The sequence below is a fragment of the Phaseolus vulgaris genome, chromosome 9, assembly GCF_000499845.2.
Source record: "Phaseolus vulgaris cultivar G19833 chromosome 9, P. vulgaris v2.0, whole genome shotgun sequence".
Classification (NCBI taxonomy): domain Eukaryota; kingdom Viridiplantae; phylum Streptophyta; class Magnoliopsida; order Fabales; family Fabaceae; genus Phaseolus; species Phaseolus vulgaris.
Genome location: NC_023751.2, coordinates 16,370,662 through 16,392,266, shown reverse-complemented (window position 1 = coordinate 16,392,266; position 21,605 = coordinate 16,370,662). Strand labels below are relative to the sequence as shown.

General features: G+C 28.6%; 1 protein-coding gene across 1 annotated transcript; it reads right to left on the bottom strand.

Annotated features, from left to right (window-relative positions):
* Positions 1-8,069: 8,069 nt before the first annotated feature.
* On the bottom strand, positions 8,070-11,840 carry LOC137821997 (indole-3-pyruvate monooxygenase YUCCA6-like). Its single transcript, XM_068626836.1, has 4 exons — positions 10,612-11,840; positions 9,527-9,775; positions 9,118-9,240; positions 8,070-9,009 (listed from the first exon to the last, which is right to left on the bottom strand). Exons 1-4 carry the CDS (start codon positions 11,302-11,304, stop codon positions 8,785-8,787), a joined length of 1,290 nt encoding a protein of 429 aa, XP_068482937.1. The 5' UTR covers positions 11,305-11,840; the 3' UTR covers positions 8,070-8,784.
* Between the last annotated feature and the right edge of the window lie 9,765 nt (positions 11,841-21,605).

Here is a 21,605-nt window from a genome sequence, read left to right as displayed (position 1 = left end):
GAAGAAGAGAAATTGGTGTTATTAAGAAGGTCCCTATGAAAATAAAAGGAAATTAGTTGCTAAGAATAAAGAAGTTGGAAAAGAATATAATATATGGTCCATATATAGAGCAAAATCCGGTTTAAGACGTATTCGTCACAAACGTTAGAATGATGAATAATTTGAAGTTTTGGACCACACACTATTAAGTCATTTTTAAACCTTGAAAAACCACTATGGTCCTCAATCTTCATTGAACTGATAAAACTTCCATGTGCACCATGTGTCTCTACATTTTTAATTGCCCTATCATGCATTACTCTACACCTTAGTAGGACCATCTTATTTTCAATAAATTATTAGGTTTAGTATAACCCATTTTAAATTCTTTAAACTAGTTTTAAATTTGGATTTTGTCAATAAAAAAGCTTCAAATGTAAGAGTTTTTGTTTACAAAATATAATTAGTCAAATGTTTTATGCTAATAATATAATTATAAAATAGGAATAAAAATTTGAACTAACATTTGTACTATTTTCAACAGAAAAGAAAACGTAAAATGCAAGTATCTGTATTAGCTGATTTGCAGAAGAGATGAATATGTGGGAGGCAATGATTTTCCCATATCCAATAATGAGAAGGAGAAAAAAAATTCAACTTTAACATAAATGTTTTACGTTTTTTACCTTATTATATTATATTATACAACGTAACATGATTTATTTAAAATTTATTATATTAACTAAAACATTTACAATTTTTTAATTTAATTTTATTGTTTTTTTAATTCAAATATTACATTTTTTTATTTTCTTTCCTCAATTTAAACAATAAAAGTGTAATTTCTATTTCAATTCCAATAAAAGAATTACTTCAAGCATGATAGCCCAAATAGGGATGACCCACTCCGCATAGGTCTGTCCTGTGTTTGGTCTGTAAAATGCAGGCTGGGTTGGTCCGACCCACATAGTCCACATAGACTGGTTTCTCTGTCCCATCCTGTATAAGGATCAGCGCGGGTCAACCGTGTACATTTTTTTTAAATAAATTCAATAAAAATATTTGCTACTGAAAAGTTGAATATAGAATAATTTAATCAAAATATTTGTTACTTTTTGCATTGCTACTGAAAAATTGAATAATTATAATTTTTTTGAATATAAATTGATTATAATTGAATAAAAATTGAACTCATGTTTTTTACTGATATAAAATATCATACATCAATATTCTTCTTCCATTTCAAACATAGTCAAACATCACTAATTTAATTAAGTTAAACATCAAACACCGTCCAGTTTAAAACATACACAAATATCAAACACCTATATACCACTACATTAAACATAGTCAATTCTAAAACATCAATATTCTTCTATTTGGATGTAGGTTAGTACATTCCTCATCCATTCTAATCCAATTTAAAAATTAAGATTTTGGTGAAAAATATATAATAAACATATAAATAAAATCAATGGTTCAACCAATGTGGTATCGTACAAAATAAAATATGATTATACTCCCACAATGATGATGAGTTCAACTAGTTCAGTCCAATTTGAAGAAATATTATTGTTCTCTTTTTCTTTCTACTCCACAATTAATTCATTGTCAACCATTCAATATATACTACCAAGACCTTATGCATCACAAGTAAATCCGATTTTGTTTTGATAAGCAATGATAGCACAAGGTTATATTTTCAACTATGTAAATTAAAATTAATGGTTCAACCAATATGATTATCATATAAAATAAAATATGATTATACTCTCACAATACACGGAGAAAAAATATGGTTCAACTAATTCAGTCTAATTTGAAAAAATATTATTGGTCAGTTTCTCTTTCTATATTTTGAATGTATTCAAACATAGGTGTTTGATGTAAGTACACAATTTTACCTTTTTTGTGGCGGGTCAGTGGGTCAACCCGTTCCGCTCAATTGACCCATGTAGATTTTGCGTAATGGACTTAAACGAATCGATTGGTTAAATTACTGAGTCCGCATCGCATAATGTCATCCCTAAACACAAATCTCAATTGCATTTTACTTTATTGAAACTGAAGTAGATTCCAACTTACACATCCAAGACCAATTTTTTTTGAATTAAATTTAATTTAGTAATAAAAAAATTAAAACTATTCAATGTTTTAAAAGTTAAAAAAAAAATTTATAAAACATTTTTAAATAATGGTTTATAAATATATTGTTATTACTGTATAAAAGGGAAATTGTTATATTATTTCTACACTAATATCTTATAAAGTGTTATATAATTTGATTGTATTTCGTTTCTACAAGACCTATATATAATATGTTAAATGCTGAGTTTGTATACAAAAAAAATGTAACATTGTGAGTAATTATTTTTTCTAGCATATCAAATAATTTTATCATTAAACTTTTAAAATATTGAATGTTAAATTTTAATATTTCAAATTATTTTTATTGTGAATGAAATAATTTTATATGACTAAACTAAAATTCTTTTAATAGTTACATTGTTAAAATGAATATTTATTTATCTTAAATATTACATACAATTAAGATTTTAACTTAATTCTAACTATCACTTACCTAACTAACTTCAGTTTGAGTGATGTAATTTACCATTTGAGTAATACTTAAAAATTAATTTAGGATTTATTCGTGAAGGGAATGCGTGTGTTGATAAGTTGGCTAATTTAAGATTTATTAATAGAGAATCCTTTAATTGGTATAATAGACTTTCATCTAGTCTGTTCTTAAAATTATTTATTAATAGGTATAATCTACCTATGTATCGTTTTTGTTAACATACAGGTTTTGGTCTAGTTCCCCTATATATTTGTATTTTCTTTCTTTTTCATTTTTTTAATAATATTTTTTTCATGTGATGACAAATGATTGTTGTTACTTGAGGTGTCAACCTAGCTGAGATGTCAAGTAGCATAGTGATGTCTACCATGAAAGTTTTTTATAAAAAAAAATTGATAATTTTTTTTTTAAACCAACAAACCAATATTTGGGTGTGGAAAGAAAATCAACTCTAAATCTCCAATACTAAAACATTGGACCAACTTTTTATGGACATAACTTAATGCAACAAATGACTAAATCCTAAAATCTTCTCCGTAACACATTGCTTTATCCTAACTTCAGTCACGTGTGTTTATCAACAAAATTTATATGGTGTTTCTCTGACTCAACCTTCGATCCATTATTGGAGTAAAGAGTTTTATTGCTTCAACGATCAATTAAAAATGATGGTACTTTATATATGCAACAAAAATGTTACTTGAGTGTATAGCCTAAAAAAATTAAATTAAAATAGTTAATTTAAAGATACAGTACTTGTATGTTATTTTTTTAATAAAAAAACCCATCTTACTCTTTTATGATTAAGTTAAAATAAAACGAATTCTTAAAAAATAATATATATTATCTTTTGGTATTAAAAACTTTAGAAAGATATTTCAATTAAACTGCGATTTATATTGCCATGATATATACTGTCATACCGTGGATAATTATATTAAATTTGACAAAAGATTCTCTTAAATTTTAATATACATTCAATTTCTATTAAACTATAAAAAAATTAAAGAAAAATATTTAATTAGCATTATCATTGTTATATGAAATAGTTAATATTATTACCCTATATTTATTTATTGGTGTACTAAATCCTAAAACTTGTATGAGATTTTTTTTTTACTTATATGAGTTGGTTATGTAGAAGTTAAAAGGATATAATACTGAACTTGGATAAGTTTCTCTTATTAAATTTTTATGATTTGACTGCGTCTATTACTAATTTTAAGTTTGTCTGCTTTCTATTATACACAAAACAAGGTACACCTTGTATCATATTTTATCATATATATATATATAATGTATAATTGTAGGAAAAAATATAAAATTATTTATAACCAATTAATAAAACTACCGGTACATATACATATCATAATAATTTAATTTAGAGATAAATATGCTTTTCATTATTATACACAACTTTTCGTTTTTAGTACAAACTTTAGATATTATAAATATCTTAAGAAAATTATGAAATAAAAACTAATTTTTAGAGAAAAAAAATAATTAATTAATATAGTGACTAAATTAGAGATCATTATAAAGACCAAGAAAATTTTGATTTTTAAATTAGTTTCTATTATTGTTAGATGATTTTTTGGTGTCTATTTAGCAACCAAGGTTTTTGCTACCAAATTTAGAATCTAAATAATTGGTAGCAAAAATCTTGGTTACTAATTAGATATCAATTTAGAAACCATTTAACAATAATAAAAACTAATTTATAAATCAAATTTGTTTTAGTATCTAAAATGGTATTTAATTTAGTCACTACAATAACTAATTATTTTTTTTATCTCTAAAAATTGATTTCTATTTCATGATTTTCTTGTTGTAGTGTAATATAAAGATTGACGAAAAATATATTTAATATTTTGATTTAATAAATAAGTTTAGCATATAAAAAGGATGGAAGCATTGAGATATGTTACTAATTAATTAGGAGCTTAGTTGAGAGATGAAAGTGTTTGGGAGAGAGAGTTGTGTTGTTGAATTGGTGGCATTGGCATGTACAGTAGTGGAAGACAAGGACTAGGAGAAATGGGTAAGGTACGTATAAATTCTGCAACTCCTCTGTACCAATTGTTGATTTTGTTTTTGGTCATTAATTAATGCGTAGAAATAAAAGTATAAGTTTGAGTCCTTTATAATTAATTTTGTCTGTTAGTGAAATAGAAGTTTGAAATACGAAGGTGATTAAAATAGTTTATAGTATGAAGAATAATAAATTAAAAATAGAAGATGGTGTAAAGAATGATAAGGGGGAGTGTAAGAAATGATAAGAGAGTGAGGAATGGGAAAGGACAAGGAATGGGCCCAATAGAAGATGGCTCCATGATTTTTTAGGCAACATGTCAATTGGTATTTGGTAACCTCTCTTTTTCTCTTTTTTATTTTCTTTTTTTGGCTGAATCACTTCTTCTGTTTGTTTTGATTAAACATAAATATGCACATATGTCTTCCATGTCTGCATCTGTCACACAATTATACCTTTCCCATTTTTTCAAACATTAAAAAACCTCAACTCAACTCAACACACAATACCCATATCAAACACCTCTATGCATTGTCAAATTCTCGGACATTCTTCTTCTTCATTATTAGTACACATCATTCTTCTCTCTCTCTCTCTCTCTCTCTATATATATATATACACATATACATATATGTATGCGTGTACCATTGCCCACTTCACAGTTGTTGCATGCATGCATCACTTCATGAATCACCCATCATCAAAATTTATCAGCATTTTCATGTGGGCAACTAGGTAACATTCAATCCCAGAAATTTCTAAAGATTCTTTTCACAATTTTAATATAATTTTAACACAAGACATTTTTTATTATAAAAACTGTAGTCTTTGGATTTTTTTTAGTTTTTATCTATCAAAGTGACACGGAAATAAAAGACGGATTTCACAAAAGAATTATTTTATGTTTTAAGAGAATGTTTCACTTATTAAATCCCTGATATAATAAAGAAATGTTTGGGGAATTATTACGCTATAAGAAAATTATAAAATAGTAAATAATATTAGAAACAAAAAGTAATTAGTTAGTATAGTGGTTAAATTAAAAAAAATTTAGGACTAAATTTTTTAAAAAAAATTAATTTATATTATTATTAAATGATTTATAAATTGGTATCCAATTATCTACTAATGGTTTAACTATAAATTATTTAGATTCTAATTAGATACTAATTTAGAAATAATCTAATAATAATAAAAAAACTAATTTAGAAACCATTTTTTTTCAATCTTTAAAATTTTTGTCTCTAGAATTAATTTCTATTTCATGATTTACTTGTAGTATAGTCACAAAAGAGAATATTTATTACAAAATTAATTGTATAATAAACAATTTTTTTTCACAAATATTGCCAGAATACTGGTACTATACTAAATCAGTAGACTTATATGTCACGATTTGTGAATAAGTTATTTTATTACTTTCCTGAATTTTAAAAGATTATATTTTGAAAGGGGATAAATATTAGCTTTTATTTATCCCTATAATTACTGGAACATTAATCCTGTTTTTACCCAGTCGTAATTAAATGCTCCCACATGAATTATTGACTTATGTTTAAGAAATTCCATGCATGAATCTTTCCCTTTATTTTGGTTATCTTTTTCCTGTTTGTTAAGGATGTTATAACTCTATGAAAGATATTTTTTATCCAAAACTCCAGCATTGACTTTTGACTGATTTCAAGGTTGTTAAATCAGATCACCCGTACTCTAAAAGGAGAAAATTATGTTGAAAACCCAATTTTGTTTATATCAATCCGACTCAACACATATTTCTCTTAAATAACGTGTCGGTTGGAGATACTCATATTGGATACCGACACTCGTATAACACTTGTAAGACACATATCCGTGAAATATTCAATTAAAAGGTATTTGTCAAATTTTTAACAATTTTAATACGGTTCTAACACAATTTTAAAAATAAAAAATACATTAATTTTCTAAAAACTCAAACTTATTGTATAAATTTTTATTATGATTATGAAAATAAGAAACAAATTCTTTTGAACCAGTCATGAAAAATATATTTCTGCTAAAAAAATAATCTGGAACATACTTATGGACATAAATCTTTATTGTCAATTTATATAATTCATAATTATATAATATATAAATTCGTGTCTCCGTATATTTTAGATATTATATGTATCTTCACGTCCGTGTATCAGTGTCCGTTTACGTGTATGTGCTACATATTATATATCTAAAAAATTAAACTAGAGAATACTAAATATAAAAAATTAAAGTTTTTAAATGATTTAATATTTTTCTTTTTGCATATTCAACTTTCTAAGTAATATCAGACCTACACTCCTACATAACTCCTAATATTATTTAAGAATAGTAGCCAAAGTTAAAAAAAAAGATAATTTCTATGAAAAATGTTTAAAAAAATTCTGTGGTGGTTTATTTATATTTTTTAAAAATGGTTTGATTCCTTTTGAGCATTATGAGGCAGGTGTGATGAATTATGGGAGTGATGTGGGTTCCTCATAATGGTGAAATAACAGTAAGATTACTGGAGAAGAAAAGGGAAAGCAAGGATATGAAATGACTCTTCCTTTTTGTGATGAGGGGGTCATGTTGAGATCACAAGTGTTGTGCTAAATTTGGACTAAAATCACACATCTCTTGTATAATTAACGGTAGCTTCTTTAGAAGAATCAATTTGGGCATTATCTATCTATCTATCAATCACCCATTCCTCAAAGGAATCACAAACAAACACAATCATCCATTTCCACTCTAACCTCCCACAATTGACACTTTGACACTACAATGACGTTGACCCTCCATACCCTGTTACACTTTTTTCTTTTTCAGGATCCATTTTTCCCTTTTTCTTATTATCATTACAACAATCACTCAGATCATATCAAATCAATGTGACTACCTATAGTTTTATCTACTCAACTTGCATATAAACAGGTAGGGTTGTGTCACCCTCTAGTACACTGCACAATTTCTGACAAACCAACCTATTCCCATATGAAAATCAAACACCTTTTACAAAAACAAAAACAAAATGTTACTGTATTGTCAATTTCAGTTACACAGTAACAATTTAATGAGTATTTATTTGCTGGAACTCGCATTTTAAATGTATGTGGAGTATGGAGTATGATTGTGGTGGAGTTGATGAATTCAAAATCAAACATATTCATATATTGTAAAAGGGTGGTTGCTTGTGATTGATGGAAAAAGCCAGCACCACATATGGCTTGTTGCATTCACTTCTCGATGCTTGAATTGTTTATGGGAGTGTGAATTTAATGAAGTTGGTGAGTTGGTAATAAATGTGATAACAAATTCTACAGCAATTCTCTGAAATTAATTGTTTCTGGCTGTTTCCAAACGCACATTCTCAAGCTTCTGCTCAAAAGCGAGAGTGGTCCTGATTCCTACTTGGAATGAAATCATTTCGACAATGAAATTGCATGGAAGTGGTAATCAAAATGGTACACAATCTAGCACTTCATCCCAAGCTAAAACTTTTTTCCCCCTCTCATTTCATTAACTTTTGCTCTTTTTCTCCAAACTTTACTTACAAAATACAGAAAGATAACCCCAAGCCAAACTTTTAAGCGTCCAGAGAGAAAAACAACACAAAATCTCATACTCTATTTTCCTAAGAAAAAGGGAAAGAAAAAAAAGAAGGAAATATTGGTTAAACTGAAATTTCAGCCTTTTCAACCATGTCCTTTTACTCTGTTTCTCTCACTCTCTCTCTCTCTCTCTTGTAAGTCAAACCTACTTAAGAAAAAAAAAATTGCAATGTACAAAACGTACATAGAACCGAGGACCTAATCTAGGTCCCCCCCCCAAAGAAAAATCCACCCTCTTTCTTTCCTTCAAATTCAATTCAATATCTTCTTCTCTCAACTCCAAACGATTCCATCAAAATTAGGTTGAAGGGCATCAAAGTAAAATCCAAATTTTGCATTTTGCCCTCTTCACCCATGCATGGGCTATTGGAGGAGCATCATTTTGGAATTAGCATTGAACACATATGATAGCGTAATACCACCAAAAACCTCCGTTCCCATTTATCTACCACCTTCAATCTCCTCCTCAAAAAATGTCTTCTCTTTTTGCCTCTTAGCCAAAACCCAAACATCATTTATGATTTTCTTTCTTCGATGGAGCTCTTCTCTCGTAACTTAGCCAAAACCAAACTAAGCAGCAGCCACTATGAATTTGTTTGCGGCAAGTGTGAGCGTGCAAAAGCAGTTCTATGATTTGCCTCAGCTTCCCAACACTTTTCAATTTCTTGAGCTATTCTCTTTGCGTCCATGGATGCACCAAGTAGTCCCTTTTTGGTAAACCCCACAGCATAAAGACCATTTTTACCTTTCCACCCGTTTGGAAATGGCATCATAGGGTACCCATCTTCCTTAGAGAACATATCTTCTTCCTACACAATTTCCAACAATTTAAAATTTTCAGAATTTTCGAGTCACTGAAAAAACAAACATGTTGTATTTAATACAAGAAGAAGAACGGGTAAGTGTCATGTGTCAACCTTAAGCCAATAGGGCACATTGCTTTTGTAACCAGTCGCCAATATGATTGCATCATAATTCTCTGTCCTTCCATCCACAAATTCCACTGTGTGACGTTTAAGCCGCTTAATGCCTGGACGTACCTACACCAATTTTCAGTTTCACACACACTCAGATTTCATTTCTGTCTTTGATTTCAAACAACCAGGAAAGCAATTAACCCCACCAAACGTGATCAAAACAGTGATTAGAGATTGTTTATGCAGCAGTTGATGAAAAGCAAAGGAAAAAAATTAGGTAGCAGCAGCATTTAGAAAAGAGGTAACTATGTGTGTGGTGTAGGTAAGTAAGTAAATAAGATGTTTGCTGTGGTGTGAGGATTGAGATTAAAAAGGAAAGTTGAAATTGATTTGATAAAAAGGGAAGTACCTTAATGTCTCCACCTTTAATCTTGGCAAGGGTACCCACATCTAGCACAGGGGTCTTTCCTGACATGTTTTTGAGTTCGAGGGGACCCAAACACGGTCGATCCAATCCCAATTCAGAAGTGTCACCAAGCATAAGCCATGACACCATTAGCAAGAATCGATCGACAAGTCGCATGGGTAACCACTTCAGCAACCACATGGACAACCCGAAAGTTGATTTTCCCAGCATCTCTCGTGGTAGGACGTGTACCTTAACCAAACCAAACACACCATTTTTATTAACCAACACTTTTTTTATTCTAGTTACCACCACAGTAAGAAAATCAAAAAATATGTAAAAGGAATCAACTTCACTCTTTAGCTTCAAAAAACAAAAGGTGGGAGTTCATACACCACGCCTTTCAGCTATTGATTTTTTTGGGAAAGCCATTAGAAATTAATATAGAAATAGGAGAAAAAGAATTTGGTGCTCCAAATAATGAAAAAATCACTCATCACACTCACACCTATGGTGCGCGTGCTTAATTAAAAAAATAAAAAAACCAGGAAAGTGCAAGATCAAGTTTTAAAGGCTTGTGTTCATCAAAAGAATAATAGTATTTGTTTTTTAGCAAACCATTGGAACTTGAAGCCGGGTGATGCAGGAACGAAAGTGTTGTAGAAAACCCAAATTTGTGGACTGATTAATTAAGTTTTTATTGTTTCAGAACGACACGGCGCTTGCAAACTCGTTTTTCTGATTGCAGCGAGTGATGTGAGAGTTTATATAGGAACCGTGAGCATTATATTATATGGAATTTTTTGCATGAGAAAAAGAGAAAGAAAAATAAAAAGACCCCATCTAAGGTTTTGCAAGCGAAACATGACAAAAGTCACAACACAACAACACAACGCGATTAAAAAAGCGGAAATCAGAAAAGTTAGCGTCTTGTTGTGAAATAAATCAGAAAGTTTCTCATATTAAATCAGAAATTATTCTAAGTAAGGAGGGACATGAACTTTGGGAAAGAAAAAAAAAAAAGAGAGAGAAAAGCTTGTACATTTTTATTTTTTATTTTGAGAGGCAAAGAGATTCGGAGTTCTTACTGTGTCTCTGACGACAAGTGAAGGAGTAGCATTATGGTTGCAAAGATCTAAGCAAACTTCCATTCCAGAATTTCCACACCCCACCACCAAAACCCTTTTCCCTCTGAACTCTTCTCCACTCTTATACAAACTCGTGTGTCTTATGGGCGCACCAAACTCTTCCACACCTTCTATATCCGGCACCACCGCCTCGGCATTCTCGCCGGTGGCCACGATCAGCCACCGGCACATGTACTCCGTGGTGTTCTCCGCCTTGTCGACGGTCTTCACCCTCCACAGCGCGAGTTTCGCGTCAAACTCTGCATGCTGCACCGTCTCATTGAAGCTTGGCTTAATTTTGAACCTTTGCGCGTAAGTTTCCAAGTACTCCACGAACTGTTGCTTGGAAGGGTATGTGGGGAAGTGAGAAGGGAAGGGCATGAAGGGAAGCTCGCAGAATTGCTTTGGTAGGTGAAGGCGTAGGCGATCATAGGTCTTGAGCTGCCACAGAGAAGCTATGCAATTGGATCTTTCTAGAATCACACTTTCGATGTTCTTCTCTCTCAGACATGCTGCTGCTGCAAGCCCTGAGGGCCCAGCTCCTACTATCACAGGCCCTTCCACCCACACCGTTGTAGAAGAAGAAGACGATGACTTGTTGAACAAAGGGTCATGTGCTTGCTTTCCCTCTATTTCTCTCATGCAATAGTCCATCAAGAATGCAATGAACAACAACCAAAAACCAACCAACCAACCAAACAAAACCACAATTCTCTTCTATACCAGTATCCCCAAGGACTAAACTTCTCGAGACTCAGAAATGGAAAAAAAAAGTGTATGTAACTGAGTATTTCCAAGAATTAGTCTTTCTGACCCAAGAGTCAGGTGAAGTTTGAGAGACACAAAGAAATGGGTAACAAGAAAGCTCTTTCTTTCTCTCTCTATAACTCTTTCTAGTCTTGGTGTGTAGAAGAATTAGGGTGAGGGAAGTGGTAATTTTTGGAGGCTTATCTAAAGGAGGATTAGGCTTGTGTGAAAACAATTCCCGTGAAAATTGGAGTGGATTAAGAGGGTGTTATCCTGTAGCAAGAATGATAATTTCTTCTCTCACTACGTTATAGAGTGTGTGTGAGTTATATGGTTGAATATGAAGGAGAGTTAAGCGGGAGGATGAGCACCAACTACGGGGCTAAATCAGCATTCATCACAGAGAGAGAGACTGAGAAGGATGTATATATATATATATCTATCTATATATATATATATTGTATTGCATGATAGAAGGAATTTATATGGACGAAATCCAAGTGGTAAAAACAGAAGCAACTATGGTAGGGACATTTTTTATATAATAGTTAAGTGTATGTGTTGTTGTTGATTTTAAGTAAATAAATGCACATAGTTTTGGTGGCAAATTAAAGTTGGAAGAGCAATTTACAGATTTAACCTCGCATCATCATGAAGAGGTACGTCACTGTGTTCGTCAATATTGATTAGGGGAGATTGATTAACAGTAAGTGGATTGAAGAGAATGATTATTCGGTGTGAATTTGTTAGCAAATATATGAGCTTCAGTTGAACGAGTTGGTTTTGTTTTAGCAGAGAAAAATCTAGAAATAATAGCTTGCGGAATGTGGAGTGACTCAGCTTCACCTCGCTCGTTTCTAAATTCTATCCCACATCTAACCACGCACAATACCCTCAAACTTTTAATTTTCATTATTTTTTAATTATAATATTGCTTTTAAAAGAATTATACAATTTTATGATAAACCATTTTAACTTGTAAATATTGTTTATTCTCATTACTTTTAAAGGTCCAAACAAATTTAACGTATTTATAATGTAGCATAGACATTAAAACTACGGACACGAAAATACGTATAATTTCTATTCGGAGACACAAATTTATATATTATATAATTATAAATTATATAAATTGACAATAAATATTTATATACATAAGTATGTTCTAGATTATTTTTTGAAACAGAAAAATGTTTTTCATAACTGATTCAAAATGATTTGTTTCTTATTTTTATAATTATAATAAAAATGTATACAATAAGTTTAAGTTTTTAGAAAATTAATGTATTTTTCCTTTTTAAGATTGTGTTAAAATCGTATTAGAATTATAAAAAATTCAACAAATACTTTTTGAATTGGATACTCCACGGATATGTGTCATGTCCTATAAGTGTCATAGAAGTGTCGGTGTCCGACACAAGTATTGGACACTGACACGCCATTTAAGAAGAGTATCTCAATTTCATAATATTTATGTTAAAAAAAAATGGAAAGACCTTTGCGAAGAAAAGCTATAACAGAAGTAACTTAATATAAATGTTTTTTTACATTTATTATCATGTGATCACTTAAAAATTCTTTTATGAAACTAATGAATACACTACAGTAAATTTTGGGTCTATTGTCAATAAAAAACCCAACTTAAATGATAAATAGTCGACTCTAATTTGTAGTTAACGTTTATTTTTGTGTTGGTTAAAAAAACAACTTTTCACAAAATTATGACTTTTGCATCGATTTCTCAAAGTGGATACTATTAGTATTAACTAAATTTCCGTGAAGATAGACATTATATATTAAAATTAAATAATTATGAAAACACAATGTAAATTTGACCGATTTAAAAGTTATAAAATTATTTATTTATTAACAAATAGTGTTAGTTAAGATAATGCTAAATAAAATATATTTTTAATATTAATATAATTTGTATTAGTTTGAATGACAGTTATTTTTTAAAAAAAAAACTTATATAATGTCTCAATTTTTAACAAAATAAAAATAGAAAAAAGTTATAGTGAATGAATGAAATGATAACAAAATATGTATATGAAAGATACAGGGATGAGTGAGAGATGAGGGTGTATGAAGAAGATGATTGTGGATGTATGAGATGAGTGTGAATGAATAAAATGATTGTAGACGGAAGAGACGAGATTTATATAAAAAAATGAGAAAAAAACATTATGAGTGAGGAGATTTATTATTTTTAAATATGAATTTTTAGATTAAAAATAATATATATTTTACATACACATTTATAGCATATAAACTATTATTGTTTTAGTTATAAATTATTATTGTTTTAGTTGAGACTAACTTAAATAAATATTAAAAATACATTATATTAACATTAATTAATGAGTATAAATATAATAGTGTCTACTTAACCAACGTTAACACATATTTTTTTTAGTTAAAATTAACATATTTAATATTATTCTAGTTTATTAAGTGGAGTCTATTTTTTTAAAAAAATATTTAATATTATTAGAGTTGGTTAAGTCGAATCTAATATTTTTTTCAACATATTTATAATTATTAAAATATATTTTAATATTATTATAGTCGACTGACTCTGAGTATGTGAATTCTAATATTTTTTTAATATTAAAATATATTTAATATTGTTAAATTTGACTTAATAAAGTTTAATATTATTATTTTTTTAATATTTTGACATATCATTAAAATTTGTAATAATTTTATACATTATAAAAAATATAATAATTTTTCATATTATAATCGATTTAACAAAATTCTAATAATGTCTCATATTAGTCAATGTCAAATTTTAGAAGCTATCTTTGTGTTTTTTATATAGGGATATATTCATCATAAAATCAAATAGTTAAATCACAAATAGAAAGATTCAATTCATTAAAAAAAATATGATGAGAATATGGTGATATAATTATGAAAATTTTATTATGTTAATTATTGACATAATATATACTTATTTTAATATATGTAAATCTTTTTTTTCACTCAAAATTATTTTTAATGTTCTTTTTAAATCTCAATTAAAGTAATCAATATTCTCATTGTTTATTTTTCTAATCAATAGCATCTTGCATTCTTCCTTTAAGCTCCATGTGGCATAATATGTGTCGTTTTTGTTTAAATCACCACTCCCCTAATAATTTATTTTATAACTCTTTTATAGGCAACTTCCTCAACAATGATTTTTTCATGATGTTGTTTTGTTATTATAAAATAGAACAGAGATCATTAAAAGAGTGAAAGGAAGACAAAGGATATGACACTGAATATCTCTTCTCTTATTCACTTGAAATCAAAACAAATAGTCTGAATATATACAAGCAGTACACTCATTTTAGATCTAGGTAAAGAGAGAAATAATCAATCAATAAAGTGGATGTATTATGATTTGCAACTCATGTGTTTTGAGTATAATAGGTTAGGGTTGTAATTGTAAGGCATTGGGTGGTGAGAAAGCTAATCTAGAAAAAAAAAATCTTGTATTGTAGATGGTGGTCCCTTGAGGTAAAGTTTAAACTTTTGTTTATCTCTCATTCATTGTGGTCTATTTTCCATTGGCTTTATTGAATGTTGCATTGTGGTGGAAGCACATGATGACATTATACAAAGAATAATATACATTTATTTTACGAGTTTGACATTACAAGTTTACCAAGGGTTAAATTGATGCACAACTTGGGGAGAAATATATCAGGGAAGAGATAACTCTTGTTGTGAATAATATAGACCCAAACAAGTGGTTTTACTTGAAGTTATTGCATATGATAAAAGAATACTTACAATGTGTTGAATTTTATTTGAAGAAATAGAGGAGGTGTGAGCAGAAAGAAATGATAGTTTGTTGATGTGGAGGTTGATAAGAAAGGAAAAAATGTCTTTCCTAAAATAAAGGTTGAAGATACATGTGACAGTATAGGTGGTGAAAATGGTGAAAATATATTTCCAATATTTAAAACAGAGTATTTGAATCAATATTTTGAATTCAAACTAGAGATAGTTTTGCATCAGTTGTAGAATTTAAAGATGCTATAGTAGAACCTGCATTTTTAAATAATAGAGATGTTAAGTTTAAGCGTGATGATAGAAGAAGTGTTAGGATCCAGTACAAACAAATAGTTCATAGTTTTTTTTTATATATTGTAGAATATAGGAGTTCAACTTATAGTATCAAGATCGAGCATTCATGTGGTTGGGTAAAAATGCACATTTTAAGTGGGTTGTCAAACTTGCAACTAAAAAAACGATAATGATGTTACATGGGAGAGCTAGAAAAAATGATAAAGTAAGGGTAGATGGCAAGCGGATCATTTATGATGAAGAGGATGAGTTTTAAGAGAATATTCAGATGTTGTGTTGGATATCCCACATCGATTAGAGATTAGAGTCTTTTATTGTATATAAGTGAGTGCAAACTTCAATCTTATGAGCTGATTTTATGAGATTGAGTTAGACTTAAAGTCAAAAAAAACACTTCAAGAAAATCATGAAATAAAAATCAATTTTCTATTGTTGTTAAATAGTTTTAAAATTATTTATGATTTTTTTTTAGTGAAATACTCATTATTAATTTCTTATATGGAAGAGTTATTATGTATTAACAATTAAGACACCAACAAGCTTAAGTTAAAAAAGACTAAAAGGATTATTATTAACCCATTTTCGAAGTTCTTACATGAATCTAGAGGGTTGCAAAATTGCATTCAAGACTGCATGTAGACCTATGTAACTCTTAACCGGTATCACTTAAAAAATGATTATGATGGACAATTTTCTATGTTGCTGTAAGAGATCCTAATGACTAGTATCTGCCTTTAACAGTTTTTTGTAGTTTAAATTGAAAGAAAGAAACATGAAAATGGATTTTAGAATCGCTCTTAATTGATATTAGTAATATTATAGAGAATGTTGAATATTTACAAGTAATCAACAACAATACTATAGAAAACTCATTGTTTTTATTTGTTTTAAATTTGATCGTCAATCTCACCGGTGCATACCTTCATATATCATATTACTTTCCTTTATCTTCCTTTATCGATAAAGGAAAATATAAGAAAATAAATTAGCATTATATTAAGAATGTTTGGATCCTTATATATAAACATATTAGTTCATAGCACATGCGGAAGAAATAAATAAATAATAAAAAATAGAATAAATAGAAAAATGAGACAAATAATTTTTTACGTAGGAAAACTTTTCTCAACTTGAAAAATAAAATCCACATACAGAAAATTTCTCCTTCAGGATAACACTTAATTTTATCTAATAAGGATGAAATACAACATCTCTCTAGCATCTCACTAGAATTTCTAATTTTACCATTATGGTGAATATCTACTCTCTCTTTTTCTCTCTGAGTTGCTCTTTTCACTCTTCATTGTTTTTTGCTCCATTGTAGATACAGATCTTGTGCATCATGTACCCATTGTAGATACAAAATGTTGTTTGCCACTGTCTTGTTGCCATTTTTCAAAAAATGAATTAATAAGTCGTTCCAAGTTCCAGATATGCAGTAAAATAAGCCACCCTTTTACATAGCCAAGTCTCTTTTACAGTGGTGAAACTCCTAAAATGCCTAATTGTAGTAGACATTCCTCTATATACCCCTGGTTTTTATAATATCAACTCTATAATCCTCTAAGAAGGAATATACAAAAAAACAGGTTGTATCACACACTCATTGATTGATAAAGGGCCATCATACACCGTACATGATTTAAAAAAACACCAGGCTAGCATAAAACACCATCCCAATAATGTCATACCTGAAACTCCTGCACTTTGTGCTAAAACAAATACTAGCCAAAACATCAGTTAAAGCATAAATAAGAACTGTGACAGCAAGAATAGTGTACCTTATTTCACTTACCCCAAGTTTTTGACACATTCAATTAGGTTTACGTACCAGTTTGATATGTGAACCTATAGATATAGTGTGTTTATTCCTAATCCATGCACAGATTGATGGTTACATCTGAATCCTTCTCCTCTCCTTTTCACCAAAGTTGATTGGAAAGTGTGAGAAGAAGAAGGAAGTTCCATGATCCCTTTGCATCTTGCTCCAACTATTCCCAGCCCCACGTTATTTTGTGTTAGCCACGTGATGCACAGATTGTGTTAGCCCAAGTTAACTAGTCAACTTAACTGGGTACAAATGACATTTATTTATCTACCAAAACTTCATGAAAGTTTGTTGAAGGAACTCACTCACAAATCTTATCGGTTCTCGAACAGGTTTGGAACCTAGAGAATGATTGCTCCTGCTTCCACCTTCGGTTGGTCTACGTTGCTTCAAGATCTCTACTAATCCTTCCTTCTCTCGATCGTCCTGCTCCACAAGCGGGGGTGACACCTGTAGAAGGCACTCCAAAGCTCAAATCAGTGGGGGTGTCAGCACTCAAATGTCAAAGTACTGTAGATAATGATGTACCTTTCTCCTTGAAATGCGTGTTATTTATATTACTTTGATGAACCTTCATTGGTAGGCCTGATTAAGGAATTGACTCGTGTTTAGGATTGTGTTAAACAACTCTTAACCACAGATTAATCCAACTGACTTAGTCGGTCGGTCACACGACCCTCCTACAATGGTCTAGGTGGAAATTCGGTACGAGTTCTGACCGACTCACTGAGTCGTCCACCATACCGGTACATTATCTTATAGTAATAAGAACTTCCAAAACTGACAACTACAAAACACTTTCAAAATATGATATCCATATTAACATATATATTAATGAAACAACTTATGAATAGTTAAAAGTAGTGCTTCTTATAAGTATTTCTTTCTCAAAAACCTAAACGTAATAATGGTTAAAGATGTTTGCATTTTCGATTTCAAATACATCTTGTATATTTTCATGAAAGTTTTATTTATTTATAGTTAATTTTTTGGATGATACCATAATCATCATTTTTAAATTTATTTCTTGTAGACAATGTTTATATTAATAAAGATCGTTATTGTTTTCTATATAGTCCACTATTATTCCAAGAAAGTATGACCAAAACATTGAATTAAAGAGGATTTTACTTGTACACCTACTTAATTATTAAAATCTAGAAGATTTTAAAAGCGATATTCATAAGTTTAAAGTTATTTATTGTAATTGTATAGATAAAGCGAACATAGATAATATATGAGATTGGTTATAATAATTGTTGTGGTTGTCCTTAGTTCGTTTCTTGCTCCTCAGTGTTTCACTCTTTCAGATTTCAAGACTCCTACTCCTTAATTTTTCAACACTCGATTGGGAGTTAACCTGTGTGAAAGGTTCTCCAACTATCAAGTAAGTATTATGTGTTAAGAGTGTATGGTGGAACTGATCAAAAGCGTACTTTACTCCTTGTAAAGAGTTTATTTATAGTGTTTACTCAGGGTCCCTTTGTTGTGATGGACCGAATCTATCAAATATCAGTGTTAACTGATTTTTAGGGAAATTTCCTAATTTATAGGGAGATATATTTGGAGAATATCTCCAATAAATAAGTGTTAACGGATTACTTGAGGGTATCATCTGAATTTGATGGAATATGTAGAGAGTTTCCAAAACTATCGCAATTGTCATTGACTGAGTAACTTACATGTATTTTAATACAGTCGTCGGTCATCGAGATCGAGTGACTAGACTGTAAGTAAGTTTTACAAAAAATTAATTGAGATAAATCTAAACACTAATTTTTTTTTAACCATTAATACACATTTTATATATATATATATATATATATATATATATATATATATATTCTCATAAAACCATTAAAAAACTAAAAGAGAAAGTTAGAATACCGAGATGAAGAGAATTTACTCGCTGATTTTTTTAATTAGCGTATGATAACAAAAAGCTTGACTATATAAACTATATTTATTAATTAAAAAAACGTGACTTGTACAAAAAATAAAACTCTATTATTTTAAAATATATAAATTTAAAAAAAGTGATAAAAATAATAATCCAACCTTATGGAGAGGGTAAACTGATAATATTATTGTTACAATTTAACTCATGCTCATTCAAACTATTATAAAATTTAGGGTAGGCTGTTTAAGTTTTATTACGTTTACTTTTTTTTTAATGTAAAACAATTTCACTTAAAAAAAATTATTAAATAAAAACTAGTTTTAGTGATAAAAATAATTAAGTACTATATTAACTAAATTAAATACTATTTTAAAAACTAATAAAAAATTTTGTTTTTAAATTAATTTTTGTTATTATTAAATAATTTTTAAATTGATATATAATTATCTATCAAAGTTTTAACTATCAATTATTTAAATTTTAAATTTGGTAGAAAAATTTTGGTAGCTAATTAGATATTAATTTATAAACTATTTTAATAATAATATAAAATAATTTAGCAATTAATTTTTTTTTAGTTTATAAAGTGATCTTTAATTTAGTTAATATAATAATTAATTATTTTTTTTCTCTAAATTAGTTTTTATGATTTTGTTGTAGTGATTGTTTTTATTTAAAGGTAAGTTTAAATAGCGTCAATTATTATATTTTTAATCATGTCCTTTTGTCACCTAATAAATAATTTTTTACTGCTACTTCCTCTTGTTGCCTTGATTAATAGTGTAATCTTCTTAGATAATTCAAAATATATCTATCCATTTTATCTTCACTAAGTGAGATTCAAAAAAATCCACAAAGATTCTATTTAGTCCAATTTATTAATTATTTTAACTTCATTTTTTATATTTATATATTTAAATTTTATATATTTACATTTTAATTAGAAGGGATTAAGCTTGGTATAAGATAAGTTGGTTCATTAAGACCGTATTTACTTCTCAGGAAAGAAATAAAGATGATGAAAATATACAAGAAATAAGTTGAGAGAAAAAAATAGATAAAAAAACAAAATTAAACATTTAATTGTTTGGTAAAGTACAAATATGTAAGGAACAACTTTGACGTGTAAATTGAATCAAACAGGTCGAAAAAGGTTTAAATTTTCAAAATAATCTAATGATTTTTTTAAAAAAATTCCTTAGAAAATTAAAGTATTATTTGTCATTTTATTTTAAAAATTATTATATATTTGACTTTTTTTTGTATATTTTGAATGTTAAAAACTTATATACATAAATTTTTTAATTTTTTTAGTATTATTCATTATTTCTATTATTTTATTAATATCGACTCGACTAGTGAACCTCTTGAAGTAGAGTGTTTTGACTGGTTCAATAATCATTACAATTTTCAAAACGTAGATAAATAAAAATAAAATATTTTAAATTTTGTGTAGTTTAATTGATTTAATATAAAATAAGAAATAAAATAAATGAATGAATATAAATATAAAAGATTCTAAGTTAACTCTTTTACTTTCTATTTTCTTTTATTCTTCAACTAAACAAATAAAAATAATTTTCTTCCTCTCATCCTCTCTTCTTCATCTAACATCGGGTAAAAACTCAATTGAAAGAAAATGTGAGTCGGTTTAATTTACCTTAATATTTTCCTATCTTTTTATTGAACCGGAAAATCACTCATTTTGTTATGTTTACCAAATATAAAATAAAATATAATCTTAATTAATTTTTTATAGGAAAAATGCACATGAGCAACACACAGTCACGAATCAACGGTAGAAAATAAACAATACAAATTTAACGTGGTTCGGTCGTCAATTGCAACCTACATCCACACGACCAACTCTTAAGTTTTATTTGTCTCCTGCGTACAAAATTATAAGCACAATGATCTCTTTAAATAGAGATAAGAAGTTCACCCACTAAACATGATGTCTAGTCCCAACAATTTTATCTCATTTTAATAAATTATTTATATAGTATATTTTAAGAGATGTTTTCTTTTTAATGTAAATTTTTAGAAAGAAAGTTATTCTTAACAAAATTAGTAATTTGAATAATATTAGTTAAAGTAAATATTCTTTTATTCGTCTTATATTTTAGAGTGGAAAAGGTATACAGAATAAAAATTGACTAGAAGAAGTATATGTTATGAGGACAAATTAATGGTTTTAGCATTTAAGGTATATTTAGTATTCTTTAACTAATATCTTCTTATTAGTTAACATAATTTGCTGTCGATATATATATATAAATATTACAATTTTGAATGCATGTTATTTATATTCAGCTGACATGAATTACTCACGAGTAAATAGGTTTTACACATAAACTATCTATATATTAAAAGAATGAAGATAAACATGATTTAGTCAAA

Bases quoted from the DNA above. Each gene is read 5' to 3' on its own strand.
- LOC137821997 (XM_068626836.1), bottom strand. From the start codon at position 11,304: ATGGACTATTGCATGAGAGAAATAGAGGGAAAGCAAGCACATGACCCT. The intron at 9,776-10,611 runs GTAAGAACTCCG...GGTTTGGTTAAG, and splicing joins CACTTGTCGTCAGAGACACA to GTACACGTCCTACCACGAGA. The intron at 9,241-9,526 runs GTACTTCCCTTT...AAATTGGTGTAG, and splicing joins TTAAAGGTGGAGACATTAAG to GTACGTCCAGGCATTAAGCG.